The sequence below is a fragment of the Saccostrea cucullata genome, unplaced genomic scaffold (genome assembly GCF_032062105.1).
Source record: "Saccostrea cucullata isolate Sc308-1 unplaced genomic scaffold, CSIRO_AGI_Scuc_v1 ctg5431, whole genome shotgun sequence".
In the NCBI taxonomy this organism is placed as follows: domain Eukaryota; kingdom Metazoa; phylum Mollusca; class Bivalvia; order Ostreida; family Ostreidae; genus Saccostrea; species Saccostrea cuccullata.
In genome coordinates, this window is record NW_026934070.1 from 21,053 (window position 1) to 36,611 (window position 15,559).

General features: G+C 33.7%; 1 protein-coding gene across 2 annotated transcripts in view; it reads left to right on the forward strand.

The window, feature by feature from the left end:
• The first annotated feature begins 530 nt into the window (after positions 1-530).
• LOC134239893 (natural resistance-associated macrophage protein 2-like) overlaps positions 531-15,559 on the forward strand; it is a 43,674-nt gene continuing 28,645 nt past the window's right edge. Inside the window, exons 1-5 of one of the 2 annotated variants that reach the window (XM_062722024.1) lie at positions 531-604; positions 10,726-10,972; positions 11,287-11,412; positions 12,053-12,218; positions 12,942-13,002. In XM_062722024.1, the coding sequence (XP_062578008.1) occupies positions 10,742-10,972; positions 11,287-11,412; positions 12,053-12,218; positions 12,942-13,002 (584 nt within the window). In that variant the 5' untranslated portion in view covers positions 531-604; positions 10,726-10,741. Of the gene's footprint in view, positions 605-10,541; positions 10,973-11,286; positions 11,413-12,052; positions 12,219-12,941; positions 13,003-15,559 lie in introns of those variants that run through there. The other variant, XM_062722025.1, reaches the window with a different exon arrangement.

The following is a 15,559-nucleotide window of genomic DNA, read 5'->3' on the forward strand; positions in this document are numbered from 1 at the left end:
AAGTACCTTTAAGCGAACGTCTTTTAAAAGTCGGGATCGTTATTCACAAAATTGCGTACATGTAACTGTCATTCAGCCAATCTCTCACCAGAGGGCGTTTTTACGCTCCGCTCCAACACCTCTGTTATCGTCTAAATTACAAGAATCTTGTAAAACGAAAATAAATTATAGATTCACACCAACTTGGTTATTATATAAAATGAATCTAGAAACATCAATCTTTAGCACTTCTTCTGTACTTTTAAAATCTGGATATATATTAAAATAGCTTCAATATATACGGCACTATTTTGTTTAGAATTTTTTAACACATTTTCATTTTGAAATCAAGGAGTCAAAGTTAGAAAATATTTACTACCAGAGAGCTTAAAACACATAACATCATTGGTAAAACATACAAAACAATCAATGTTTATACAATTTTTGTTGACATTTAATTATTTGACAATCCACACTACTTTTTAGACGACAACAGAGGTGTAAGCGGAGCGCGCCCTCTGGTGAGAGATTGTCATTCAGCAAAAAGTTTCGTCACTCACCCACTCACTGTTAGTGTTATGTATTCATTGTGGATAATATTGCGGAAATAACTTGAAATATAAAGGTATTGTGAAGCTTTTATATAGAGTACACCTACCAGGTCCCAAGACAGATCAAGTTAAAAAAAATATTACGCTGGGGTCCTATGGTATCGCGGTAGTTAACCTGTTTTGTAATAATATCTACCATACCTGGGATATTTCAAGAAAGTAATATCATTTTCAGTTTCTTCTATTATTTATCTATATTTCTTGTTCTGATGTTGAATTTTCATCTTGTTGTTTATTTACTAGGAGCTATCGAAAAGAAGTACCACTGTTTACCTTACTACGCAAAAGAGTTCTATGGTATCGCGGTATCCGGTTGACAATAGACTATGGCGGCCTAGCAGTGTCATATTTGAAAAAAAAAATAAAAGTGCAATTTAACTATGATATGCCTATAATTTAATGACTTTGTTGTAATTAAACTTTTATGATATTGTACTTCAAAGTGAAATAAAAGATTATCAACCATTGAAGTATATGTAGATTTAAGAATGGGGGGGGGGGGGGGGGGGCAATTAGAAGTACTGTACTTCCCCTCCCACCCATTTCTACATTGAAGTGGAGATATAATTTATTTTCTTACTAATAGGATTTTATCCCTTGTTTTAACTTTTATAGGGTATTTAAGAACAAAATAGATTATAGTTGCTTTATAGACAGACATTCTTCATTTACAAACATCACATGTTCTCTCCAGACATGCAAAACTCTTTTGAAGTCTTTATAATAATATCTTTCTTTTTTCACTCAAAAATTAGGATATGAAAAGTAGTAGTAGTAGGCAAATTTTGATACAATGAACAATAATCTTTCTTTTAAATATAAAAAATGCAATAAAGAGAAAATTGACACAAATATTTAGATAGAAAATAAAAAAATTATAAGTAACAAATTGTAAATATTTAACAAGTATCTATCGGTTTGATATTTTTCCGGAATTTAAAAAACCCTGCTGATTTTTTTTATTTTTATTGGTTAAACTTTGAATTTTCAATTCTTTAACATTTCTTTCTCTAGTGAAAAATATTTTTATAAAGAAAAAAGAAAAAAAAGCTATGTTTGATAAATAATTCGTAATGTTTCAGGTCAAACTGCAGTGTTCAATTTTTTTTTTACCAGCGAAATTTTTGTTAATTTTTTACAAAAACTGTTTTCCATACTTTTTAATTTTTTTTCCACTTCCATAAAAGGAAATCACGTGATCTTCGAAGCCTCGTTTTTATAGTAAACACCAAACTATAGCATGTTCCGATTGAACTTTGTTATCTTAGTTTTTTCATCGTTTTCATGTTGGTATATATCACATAGTTTTCGTAAAATTTATCAATGTCGACCAAAGTGCGAAAATATTACAGAAATGAAGTAAACAAATCAAAGGATGCGAAATTCTGCTAAAAAAAATTGTCAGGGAATTCAACATGGCTATGTTTACAATGTATAAAAATATCGGGCTATCACGTGCCGTTTTCAGCGCGTGCCAGCTCATAAACAGAAATACCGCGATACCATAGAACCCGCGATATCATAGGAAGGGAGTATACATCTCTCATTTCCTACATCAAAATTATCAGATTATTATATTAAGTCCAGCACAATACCCCGGTAAAGGTATATAGCTTGATAAAGCTATATAGCTTTATCAAGGTATTTAAAATACCTTGATCAAGGTATTTTCTGTAATGAAAATTGAAAAAAATTTTGATTTGCTTTGATCAAAAATACAATTTATTGTATATGAAATGAAATGAAATAAACATTAAGGGATGGTATTTTATATCTTGCTTTTACAGTGTTTAATCCGGTTAACTAAAAAAATACTTATTGGTTGAGTATAGTACGCACAATTACAGCCAAGCCCCTTATCCCAATTTTCTTTCATGATTGATATACATCGGGATCGTTTTACTCGTCGTTTTGACTCTTTATTTTTGATGTTTAAGGAGGCTGGAGGGTCAACAAATTAATCCCAAATTAACCACCAGATCTAACTTATTTTTTCAGATACGGTTTCTTTAGCTGTGAACTATCATTTGACGAAGAAAAAATTCAAAAATTTCAGTTTTTAAATTTGATCAATTTCTATATCTTTATATGGAGCTCTCCTTTGAAATGAGATTGAAATAGTCTAAAAATGGCTGCCACCCTCAAGCCTCGTTAACTCGATGTCACATCAAACGTTCAATTGAAATCGCAAGAGTTATCTCCCCCAGTGTGTTGTACGTCTTTAAATTCACCCATGCACAAGTACAAACACAATGAAATCAGTAGAAAAACATGTTGTGTGAGGAGACATTATTTTATGCTTTCTTTTTTATACCAGAGTGTTTTTATGCACGAGTAGACACACTGACAAAAACTCAGAACTCAACTTTCAGTATTTGGGTAATTTTTAAAGAATTTTTTCGAATTTTCATTACATAAAATACCTTGAACAAAGGTATTTCAAAATACCTTCATAAAGCTAAATAGCTGTTTATCAAGCTATATACCTTTATCGGGGTATTGTGCTGGACCTGTATATAGGGCCAAAATAAAAATTACTTTTGTTTCCCCTAACGCGACCGACCCAATGAAATCGCGCCGACTGAAAAGATTTTTCAAATAAGATGATTTAAAATTTTTTTTTATTGTCAACCAAGTTTTATAACATACAATTCTATCAAAATCAGATTTTAAGAGAATGGCAAACATTGTTCTACCGTGATTTTCAAGTATTTGTTGGAAATAAAATGGCGAGAATTAGTTCTTCATAAAACAACGGCAACGCCTCAATCTTGTGCCTTTAGATAACAAGAATTCTTCACTCTTGAAACAATTTAAAAATAAATTTTACAATGACTAATTTAGAGTGTTTCGGTGTCTTGGCGTCTCCATGTGAGTAAATAAATTTTCGAAAGGGAGGGTAAACAAGGAACAAACAATTCTGTCTGTTGAATTCAAGATACGTTATACATGGAAAGGCCAGCCTCATGAGCAGATGAGGGTACCACCTATTAAACACAACATTCAATTTCACTGCATTTTATTCAATTTGAATTTTGATCTAATTACCAATTCATCTATGTTCCTGTGTTTACTATATGCCATTATGGAATCATAGGAGTTAATGTAAATATGTCTCGATATTCATCCTGATATAATTCAGTTGTCCTTTTTCATGCCTTTATTTAATGGTTAAATTTCGTGACTATGACATTGTATATAGCATTTTTATCATTTATAGATTCTGTTTGCTTCATTTAAATATTGTTGTTTACATACTCTTTCCAAAAAGTTTTGAAATCATTTCAATTCAGCTTCCTTCGACGTCCGGTGTATTTTTCTTTAATTAGGCCCTGGAAGATTGGCTGTTTCTTTGCTTATAACCCCTTCGAAATTTGTTGGGACTGCATTTGAACACTTCCCCATTGCTCCAAATTTAGACGCACTACGCTCTTTTTTTGCCATTAAGCAGTTTGGGGATCTTTTTTCAGCCAGCATCTTCTGCGACACTGGACACTTATGGTACCTTAATTTTGAGGGACCGTTTTCAACCTTCCTCATTGGTATTTTAACCCGTGGCTTAAAATTAGCCACTTAATTACGTCTCAACTCCAAAGCAAAATACTCCAGAATCACTGCAAATCTCACGGCCCTCAAAAAGGTACATTGATTGTATATAAGCACTGGAGGCTGATTGAAGGTTTGAAAAAATATACTCTGATGTCCAGTCTTTGCGTAGTTGAGAATCTTGTCTCTTTTATTCGACTTATATAAATGTACTCTTGCGTGAGATATTTCACAAGTTCAACTAAATTACAGTTGTGAATTTATTAATCATGAGTTTTGCTTTTAAAAGGCATATGCATGATACCAGTACTTAGCACTTTGTTCACAAATCAATTTGTTTTGTACTTTTCTTATTTTTAAATGTAACTTTCCATTAAATTTTACAATGTATTTTCAAAGCTGCTATCAGAAAATAAAATTGTTTACCTACCTACCGACCCAACTTGAGAATTTAGGGTCGGGTTAGGGGAAACAAAGATATTTTTAATTCCGGCCTAGTATATCAAATTGCATGATCAAGTCTCTGACCATGCATAATAAAATGGTGACTGTGTACATATGTGTTACTGTGTATATTTATATATATACATTAACATGGTGCTCTAAAACATGACAAATATTAGAGCTTTGCAATAAAGCTATGACACCAAACCAGAACTGTGCGTGATGTGTACAGCAGTACAGGGTGTGATATGAATACAGGTTAGTCATATTATGCTTTACTCATACTACTGTAACATTGCCTGAATTGTGTACGTGTAGTCCTTTATCAGTCTACCCTTACCAAAATGAAATCCATTTAGATACCATTTAAAAACCATTTCTTTTCCGACCATTTAAAGACCATTCAGAAGCCATTTATTTTGTCAAATCTTTCAAGAATTCTCAACAGAAAGAATGACCATTTAAAAACCATTTTTCATTTTATCTCCATTCAAACTCCATTCAAACCCCATTCAAACTCCATTTTTTTAGGCCCTGTAACATGCAAATTAACCATTCCAAAACCATTTATGCAAATGAGATAAAAAATGAAAAATAAATGGTTTTTGTTTTAGCCATTTAATATCCATTTTAAACACATTTTATCTATAATTGAAAAATGGAAAATTTAGCTGGGTCCTTAATTAATCCATATGCAAAGAATAAGCACTTTAAAAATCCATTTTCTTAGTTGTAGATCAGGCTGTGAGTCACAAAACGAGGTCACTTGCTTATGCAATTTTTATAATCACGGTTTTCAATCCTGGGATGTTTTTGTCAAAATCCTAACTTATTTGGTCTGAATATTGTGGTAGTCTCCATCTTTAAAAAAATTATATTTTGAATCCTGCATGTCCATTGTGGTGCTCCAACATGTCCAAAAGCAACCAGTACTCTAAAAAATAAAAAGAAATGCCAAAATATAGTTTATTCCTACAATTTACAATTGAAGTTCAATCAATAAGAATTTACAAAAGTAGAAATCCAAGTTCCCTCAGTCTGACCAATTGTAAACAATTAGGATTAATTAATTGGTTTAGAGATTATTGCATCAGCATGTTTAATGGGCATTCCTTATGTGTTTTCTTTGGAAAAAGAACATTTTTCTTTAGCTGACATTGATAAAAATATTCACTGATATTTATACTTACCACTCAAAAAGAATAATAAGGTCCTTTCTGTGTATGGTAAATGTGCTACATAAATCTTCTGCCAACTTAATTCCCAAATGTTGGAAATATGAAAAACTGTCACATATATTATATCCTCCTAGAAGTTAGTAATTCTTTTTCTGCTTTGACCATCAATGTACAGTTTTGTCAGCATCAAATATCACTAAAAACCTAAATACTCCTTGAAGAATAACTTCAGCCACCTAAACTCACTACCAGCTAGGTCAAAGTGCTCTTGTCCAATATTCAAACTTACGGAAAAGGCGGTCACTACAGAGCATTGGAGGAAATCTGATATCCAGTGCCCCATTATAAAAACCTGGCACATGGCATCAATTAAACACCAACAACAAATTCTACCTAAAGCTAACATTTTTTTCAATTCTCCATTTCTCAGAAAATAAATGGGAGAAAAATGGTCCACTCAAGCAAGTTTGATCACCAAACTGGCATTTCTTTTCCATTTACTCAAATAAATGGAAAGAAAATGTTGCATGTTCACCATTTATAAAGCATTTTCTAACAGAAATGGTTTTTAAATGGTGCTGAAAAAATGGCTTTCGAAAATTGAACGATAGAGAAATGTAAGAAAAATGCTTTTGAAATGAAAAATTGAAATAAAATGCTGAATGAATGGAAATAATTAAAATGGAAAAATACCATTTCTTTTTGCTATGGGTAGACAAACTCCAAAAATGAAGTTAACAGAAGTAAGAAATTGAGACTGAAAAAGACTCCAAAAAAAGAGTCAGCGCATGCGCAGATACACAAAAAATCTCGATTTTTTATGGGTCTACAAAAATTGTTCATGTAAAGTTTAAGAAAGTTAACAGCAATTATATCAATACATTGAAATAGTACATTAAAGACGTCTGAAGGGATCGTATTTGTTAGATTTTTTATTTTATTTGCAAAAAGAGAGATATTTACTTTCAAATTTCACCTTTCAAGTCTGATCAATTACAGAGAAAATTAAACATTTAGGAATTAAATATGTGTGATAAAAGGGAACAAGCAAATTCAAAGAATTGGGGTCCCCCGCTCTCGGTGTCTTTGTGGGTGAGATGTTATTTTTTTTATAACATAATGTGTGTAATATGAACATCTTATCATATGTCATTTATTTAGAAAGTTACATTGAAGTTGATTTATTTAAGTATGAAAACCCTAATCCTGACCGTTAAAAGTTATGTCCAAAGTAATTTTTTTTTTAAAAAATAAGTCGGCTCCAAGGTCAAGATCAAAGGGTCAAAGTTGTTGATATCCAATGAAAGGTTTTCTGAAAAGAATAACATATGTGAAGTATGAAAGCCCTAGCCCTTACTGTTCAAAAGTTATGGTCAAGGTTAGAGTTTTTTTCATAAGTACGTAAATCTTAAAGGTCAAGGTCAAAGGGTCAAAGTTGTTGATATGCAATGAAAGGACTTGCCACAAAGAATACATATGTGAAATATAAAAATCCTAGTATCTAGCGTTCAAAACTTGTGATCAAAGTTAAAGTTTTTTTTAAAAGTTGTTAAAAACTCCGATGTCAAAGGGTAAAAAGGGTAAAAGTTGTTGGTATCCAATCAAAGGTCTTCTCAAAATAATTACATATGTGAAGTACGAAAGCCTTAGCCCTCACCGTTCAAAATTTATGGTGGTCAAGGTTTAAGTTTTTTCATAAGTGCGTAAATCTCCAAGGTCAAGGTCAAAAGGTCAAGGTTGTTGGTATCCAATGAAATGTCTTGCCACAAGGAATAAATATGTGAAATATAAAAGTCCTAGTATCCACTGTTTAAAAGTTGTGACCAAAGTTAAAGTTTTTAAAAAGTAGATAAAACTCCAAGGTCAAGGTCAAAGGGTAAAAGTTGTTGGTATCCAATCAAAGGTCTTCTCACAAGGATTACATATGTGAAGTACGAAAGCCTTAGTCCTCACCGTTCAAAAGTTATGGTCAAGGTTAAAGTTTTTTCATAAGTACGTAAATCTCCAAGGTCAAGGTCAAAAGGTCAAGGTTGTTGTTATCCAATGAAAGGTCTTGCCACAAACGTGAAATATGAAAGTCCTAGTACCTACTGTTCAAAAGTTATGGCCAAGATCAAAGTGTGGCATTTTTTGTAAAAGTATGTCTAACTCTAAGTTCAAGGTCAGTAGGTCAAATTTGGTGGTACCCAACGAAAGGTCTTGTCACAAGGAATACAACTGTGAAATATGAAAGCCATAGCTCCACTAAATCAAAAATTATGGTCAAGGTTAAAGTTTTTTCATAAGTACGTAAATCTCCAAGGTCAAGGTCAAAAGGTCAAGGTTGTTGTTATCCAATGAAAGGTCTTGCCACGAACAATTAATATGTGAAATATGAAAGTCCTAGTACCAACTGTTCAAAAGTTATGGCCAAAGTAAAAGTTTGGAATTTTTGTATAAAAGTATGTCAAACTCCAAGGTCAAGGTCAAAAGGTCAAATTTGGTGGTACCCAAAAAAAGGTCTTGTCACAAGGAATACACATGTGAAATATGAAAGTCATAGCTCCACTAAATCAAAAGTTATTGGCAAGGTTAAAGTTTTTGTGACGGACAGACTGACCGACTGACAGACTGACGGACAGACGGACAGACAGACAGACGAATGAGATTTAATGTCCCCTCGCTTTCGCGAAAGCGGGGGACAAAAATCTGTAATTATAATGAATAATATACAAGATATATGTTGTAACTGTTAAAAATTGATCACATTTTATCACCATCATTATTTAATTTTTATGTAATAGTTATCACATATGAACATTGTGAACAGATATCATCATGAAAACATTTTTAGAACTTTAATCTATTTGCTAGCTTGTGCATTTGAACAGCCAACTTGTATTTGCGGTTAGGGGGGGGCATGGATAACTTTGTTGAGGCAAGGGGTATGGGGGGCAGCCTGAAGGCCCCCAGTGGGTCCAGGGCGAAGCCCTGGTGGGGGCCCAGGGGGCAAAGCCCCTGGAAGCTCCTGGGTTTTTGTGTATTTTAGAGTAAAACCAGGCACAATAATAGTGCTTATTTTTTATTTATTTTTAGCTCACCTGAGCCGAAGGCTCAAGTGAGCTTTTCTGATCAAAATTTGTCCGTTGTCTGTCGTCGTTGTCGTTGGCGTTGTTGTCGTTGTCGTCGTTGTCGTTGTTGTCGTCGTAAACTTTTCACATTTTCATCTTCTTCTCAAGACCACTGGACCAATTTCAATCAAACTTGGTACAAAGAATCCTTGGGTAAAGGGGAATCAGGTTTGTTCAAATGAAGGGCTGGACCCTATTCCAAGGGGAGATAATTATGAATTAGAGAAAAATTAATGGCATATTTAAAAAATCTTCTTCTCAAGAACCACTGAGCCAGGAAAGATGAAACTCATGTGGAATCATCCTCAGGTAGTGTAAATTCAAGTTTGTTCGAATCATGACCCCTGGGGTTAGGGTGGGGCCAAAATGGCGGATCAAAGCTTAACATTAGAATATATAGGAAAAATCTTTAAAAATCTTCTTCTCAAGAACCACTGGGCCAGGAAAGATGAAACTCATGTGGAATCATCCTCAGGTAGTGTAGATTCAAGTTTGTTCAAATCATGACCCCCGGGGGTAGGTTGGGGCCATAATGGCCGATCAAAAATTTACATAGGAATATATAAGGAAAATCTTTAAAAATCTTCTTCTCAAGAACCTTTAGGTCAGGAAAGATGAAACTCATGTGGAATCATCCTCATGAAGTGTAGACTCAAGTTTGTTCAAATCATGACCCCCAGGGGTAGGGTGGGGCCATAATGGCCGATCAAAAATTTACATAGGAATATATAGGGAAAATCTTTAAAAATCTTCTTCTCAGGTACCACTGGGACAGGAAAGATTAAACTTATATGGAAGCATCCTTAGATAGTGTAGATTCAAGTTTGTTCAAATCATGACCCCGGGGGTAGGGTGGGGCCAAAATGGCGACTAAAGTTTTACATAGGAATATAAAGGAATGATCTTTAAAACTCTTCTTTTCAAGTACCACTGGGCCAGGAAAGATTTAACTTATGTGGAATCATTCTCAGGTAGTGTATATTCAAGTTTGTTCAAATCATGACCCCCGGGGGAAGGGTGGGGCCAAAATGGCAGATCAAAGTTTTACATAGGAACATATAGGGAAACCTTTTAAAATCTTCTTTTCAAGTACTTCAAAGCCAAGCTTCATTATATTTATAAGGAATCATCCCCACGTAGTGTAGATTCAAGTTTGTTCAAATCATGACCCCTTTGGTGGGAGGGATGTTAAATTCAAGCCCCCCCCCTCCCAGTTTACTTTCAGTTCTGATCTGATCTGTGCTTTTTCCTACCCAATTGCTCAGGTGAGCGATGTGGCCCCTGGGCCTCTTGTTGTTTTAAAAGTGGCGTATAGTTTCGGGAGTTTGAATAATAATTGTATTTAATGTTTCTCAATTCTCATTGTATTGTAACCATGCCATCATAATAAACGATTTACTTACTTATTACTTACTAATAGTGGTATTGGTTAGCAATGTACCAAAGTACGCCGAGTTTAATACTAGTTATATCATACTTTGTAGGGGGGGCCAGCCCCTGGAAGCTCCTGGGTTTTTGTGTATTTTAAGAGTAAAACCATGCGAATAACATGGGTTTGGTTGGTTTTCTACCAAAATGTGGCATTATAAATATTAGTCACACCATACTTTGAAAATTTTAGGGGGGGGGGGCTTGGCCCCTTATGCCCCCCTTAAATCCGCCAGTGCCAATATTCACCAATATAAGACAGTTCAATACATTTAACCCTTTATCATATAAATTAACATTGATTAACGAGGTCGCCAAGGCTAGGAGATAAAAATCACACAACTTGTTGGATAAAAATCATATCCAACCAACTGCAAACCACATGTAAGATCATATATATGTTATATACACATTTAATATATTTGTCAGAGATAAAAAGAAATTCATGAATGAAGAGGCGAGAGAAATGGAAAGGACAAGTAAGGAAGAGGGGGATTCCAGGCCCAGAAAAGTTGAGATCTCGAGGTCACAGGTCAGGCCTGGTGAAGTTGAGGGGTCAGAGGTCGGGCCTGGTGAGGGGTCAGAGGCCCTGCCAATAAAACCCAGCAGTGCCAGCAGTACGAGTATAGCCTCTAGTTACTTCAACAACAAAATCCCAATACCAGAGGATGAAGACGTAAGATTCACTCAATCAGTATACAGAATGTCTAGTCCATAAACAAAATGTAAACAAGATTATCCTATTTTTTGACTTGTTTTGCTGCTTTTTTTTTTCAAACACTACTTTTTACTTTTGGAAATATTCATCCTTCCTTCCCCCATCTTACACCCCTACTCCCCCACCAAAATAATATTTTTCCACCTTTTCTTTAACTTTAATGAGGAAAATGTTCTTTCAAATAAAAGATTAAGAGATGAAATATGCATTTCTCAGATTGGATTATCATCTCTGAAATATTTAATCCTGTTCATAATTTCTTTGATTTTCAGCATCCAGTGTTCAGCTTTAGAAAACTCTGGGCCTTCACTGGTCCAGGGTTCCTTATGAGTATTGCCTATCTGGATCCGGGAAATATTGAGTCGGATCTCCGGTCCGGATCTGTCGCTCAGTTCAAGGTCAGTATCTCATTAGTATTAACGAGCTTTGGAGTAATTAGTGGATCAATTAGATTTAAAGATATGATTAATTATTTTATAAATATCATTTTAATAAGATTTGCTTATAACCACGCTATTCATGCTTTTTACTCATCTAAAATATGAAATTGATTTGAAAGCATTTTAGTTAGTGTAAACTCACATGTAGAAGTATACATGGAGAAACTTGGGCTAATTTAAAGCTACTTGACAATGAAGCTACAGGGAAGTTAATAATATATTAAAATATAACCAAGGGTGAAATGCAAAAAAGTCATATTTGCTATGGATACCAATGTCAACATATCTGTTTTAGTTGCTATGGAGACTGACATTGGCCTATTTTGTTATAGTTACTATGGATACTAATGTCTGTATATTTTGTTATAGTTGCCATGGATATTGATGTTGGCATATATTGTTACAGTTGCTATGGATACTGACGTCTGTTTTTAAAATTTTTAAGTTGCTATGGATACTGACGTCTGTGTATTTATGTTATAGTTGCTATAGATACTGATGTCTGTTTTTTTTATTTTACAGTTGCCATGGATACTGACATCTGTTTGTTTATGTTACAGTTGTTATGGATACTGATGTCTGTTTATTTATGTTACAGTTGCTATGGATACTGATGTCGGCCACGTTTCTGGGTCTCCTGATGCAGAGGCTGTCGGCACGCCTGGGGGTGGTGACAGGAATGCACCTGGCTGAGGTCTGCTACAGAAGCTATCCCAGGATTCCACGCTTTGTGCTGTGGTTCATGGTGGAAATAGCCATTATTGGTAAGGTGCTGTCAAGACTTTTATGGGGGTGTGGTTTGTCAGAGACAACCAATCAAATTCATCATTCTTGAGATACAATATCATACAGGATTCAAGGACATATCAAAGGACAGTTTCTTCAAGGTCGTTTTGATAATGCCTGAAATACTTGTCGTATATTACTTTATTAAAAAAGTGTCTAGTAAGTGAGTTGCAGTCAACTGAGGTTTTTCCAACAGACTTGGAATTGGAAGGAAATGGAGTCTTTATTGTTCCTAGACAGTAGTTGTTAAGTCAGGCCAAGCTTAGAAAATTCTTTGTTTGCAGTTGCCGACCTATAATTTTTAGTCTGGGTAGGTAGATAGGCAATTTTTTTTTTTTTTGAAAAAAAATTGTTTCCAGATTTTTGTTAGGTAACATAAAATAGAGTTTTTCATAGGCCTACTATACATGAATAAGCTGCACACTGGTATAAACTAATGATTGATGAAGACAAAAATTGAAAATGAAACAGTTTTAATATCCTGAAAAATTGGAGAAAAAATAATATTACAAAATGGCTAAAAAAAAGTTTGGGTCGGGTGCATTTTCAGTGAGCCGGTCAGCAACTGCAAAGAAACAATATTTTATTTTAGGCCTCATTATAAAAATATAATTTTACGATTTTTATTCCAAACTGCATGATAGTGCACTATTAATACACTGTACCATCATAGCAGTTTTATATTTTTGATTTGTTTACAGGATCAGATATGCAGGAAGTGATTGGAACAGCTATAGCATTTTACCTGTTATCTGACGGAAAGTAAGTTTTCCTTATTTACAACACTTAATCTGATTCAATCATATAAAAGATTTCTACCAGTTATTGACAAACAAAACTGATTCAGTCATGAAAACATTTCTACCAGTTATTGACAAACAAAACTGATTCAATCATGAAAACATTACTACCAGTTACTGACAAACAAAACTGATTCAATCATGAAAACATTACTACCAGTTACTGACAAACAAAACTGATTCAGTCATGAAAACATTTCTACCAGTTATTGACAAACAAAACTGATTCAATCATGAAAACATTACTACCAGTTACTGACAAACAAAACTGATTCAATCATGAAAACATTTCTACCAGTTATTGACAAACAAAACTGATTCAATCATGAAAACATTTCTACCAGTTATTGACAAACAAAACTGATTCAATCATGAAAACATTTCTACCAGTTATTGACAAACAAAACTGATTCAATCATGAAAACATTTCTACCAGTTATTGACAAACAAAACTGATTCAATCATGAAAACATTACTACCAGTTACTGACAAACAAAACTGATTCAATCATGAAAACATTTCTACCAGTTATTGACAAACAAAACTGATTCATTCATGAAAACATTTCTACCAGTTATTGACAAACAAAACTGATTCAGTCATGAAAACATTACTACCAGTTACTGACAAACAAAACTGAATCAGTCATGAAAACATTACTACCAGTTACTGACAAACAAAACTGATTCAGTCATGAAAACATTACTACCAGTTAATTACTGACAAACAAAACTGATTCAGTCACGAAAACATTACTACCAGTTACTGACAAACAAAACTGATTCAGTCATGAAAACATTTCTACCAGTTATTGACAAACAAAACTGATTCAATCATGAAAACATTACTACCAGTTACTGACAAACAAAACTGATTCAGTCATAGAATTATTTGTACTACAGACATGTCTTGATTCAATCATATCACTACTAAGTCAGAAACGTACTGACATTCCCATTTTTTACTGACAAACTTAGAAAATTACTGACAATGTGCTGTCGTTACTGTAAAACTTAGACAATTACTGACCCTTTTACTGCCGGTGCTGATAAACTTAAAAAAGTGCTGACAATCTTAGTCGGTACTGAAAAACTTAGACAATTACTGACCCGTTTACTGTCCCTGCTGAAAAACTTAGACAAGTGCTGACATTTACTGATAATTACTGTCCCTATTGTTCTCGGTCTCGGGGAGGCTGCAGTGGTGTGAAAATGACTGTGTGTTATACTTTGTATTTAAAACAGTCTTATTTTAATTTTTGATGAAAAAAAATCCCTGGCAGTTATTATTTTTTTTAAATCTAAATATTTTTGTTATCTGTAAAATAATTCAGAATATGAATTGAAATTAACTATGCGTAAATCAAGTTTAAATTTATGTGTTGAATATATCTATCCCTGTTCAATTAAAGAATTAAAATTAATTAATCATCAAGTTAATTTTCATCTATTTATTTCTTTGCAGACAGATATCTGACTTTAATGTAAAGTCCCCCCCCCCCCCCCCCCCCCCCCCCCGTTTTCACGATCGGAAAGTTGTATCAATTTTCTTTTCATAAACAGGACAGATGTCTCTTGCTAAAAAAGGAAATCTTCTAAATATTGAATAATTACTGATAGGTAATTCAGTTTCCTAATGTTCTCGGACATATCTGTACAAGTCATATAATTAATGTAACATGAATCGGTCACCCATCCAAGGGTTAAACAGGCTCGCCGTTGCTTAACTTGCCTGAAATAGAGGGAGACTCTACCGCATTACCAGAAAAGCTAGCTCACTAGCAAAGCAGTATAAGTTCCCTATATACTGTCCGCTACAATTATATACCCCTGTTTAAGATTTCCGGTTTCATTTGCTCATACGGGAGTTCCCCTATTGAACAGTGCAGTGTTCAATATCTAAACTTAATTTTGTCACTTAAAACATTATATCTAAATGAATGGTTGGTTGATCGATTACGCAGGGTTCATAAATACTCAATATCTGTAAGTCCGAGACTAATAAATAATTATCAGACTAGTAATAAAGATTCATGTACTAGCAATTATAGTAATCTTATGGAAAATATTTATATTTACTAGGTCAGCGGTAAGACTAATATTAGCAGTAGCACCATTTTTCTCCAATATTTTTCTTGTCTCTCTCCCTCCCTCTCTCTTTCTCTTAAAGATACAAACAGTATTGACACTTTAAGTTACTTAAATACTTGACAAGTGCTCCGTTTATTCACATTGCCGAGGGGGTTAGATCACTATTTAGTTTTTGAACTTAATTTTTAAGTATTTTTTAATCATGATTCAATTTTAACAAAAATATTACATGTTTCATAACTTCCAATTTCCTCCTGTAGCTATCGGTGAATTGGAATTAATTTAATTTTATGTGCTGAAATTAAATTTCATCTCATTAAAGTAGGTAGGCATAGGGGGTGTTATGATGTTAACGTAATAAAAAGGCAGAGGGCGGACTTGTCTAGTAAACTATTTTACGAAGTAGTGAAATTGGAAGTCATTAGTCCG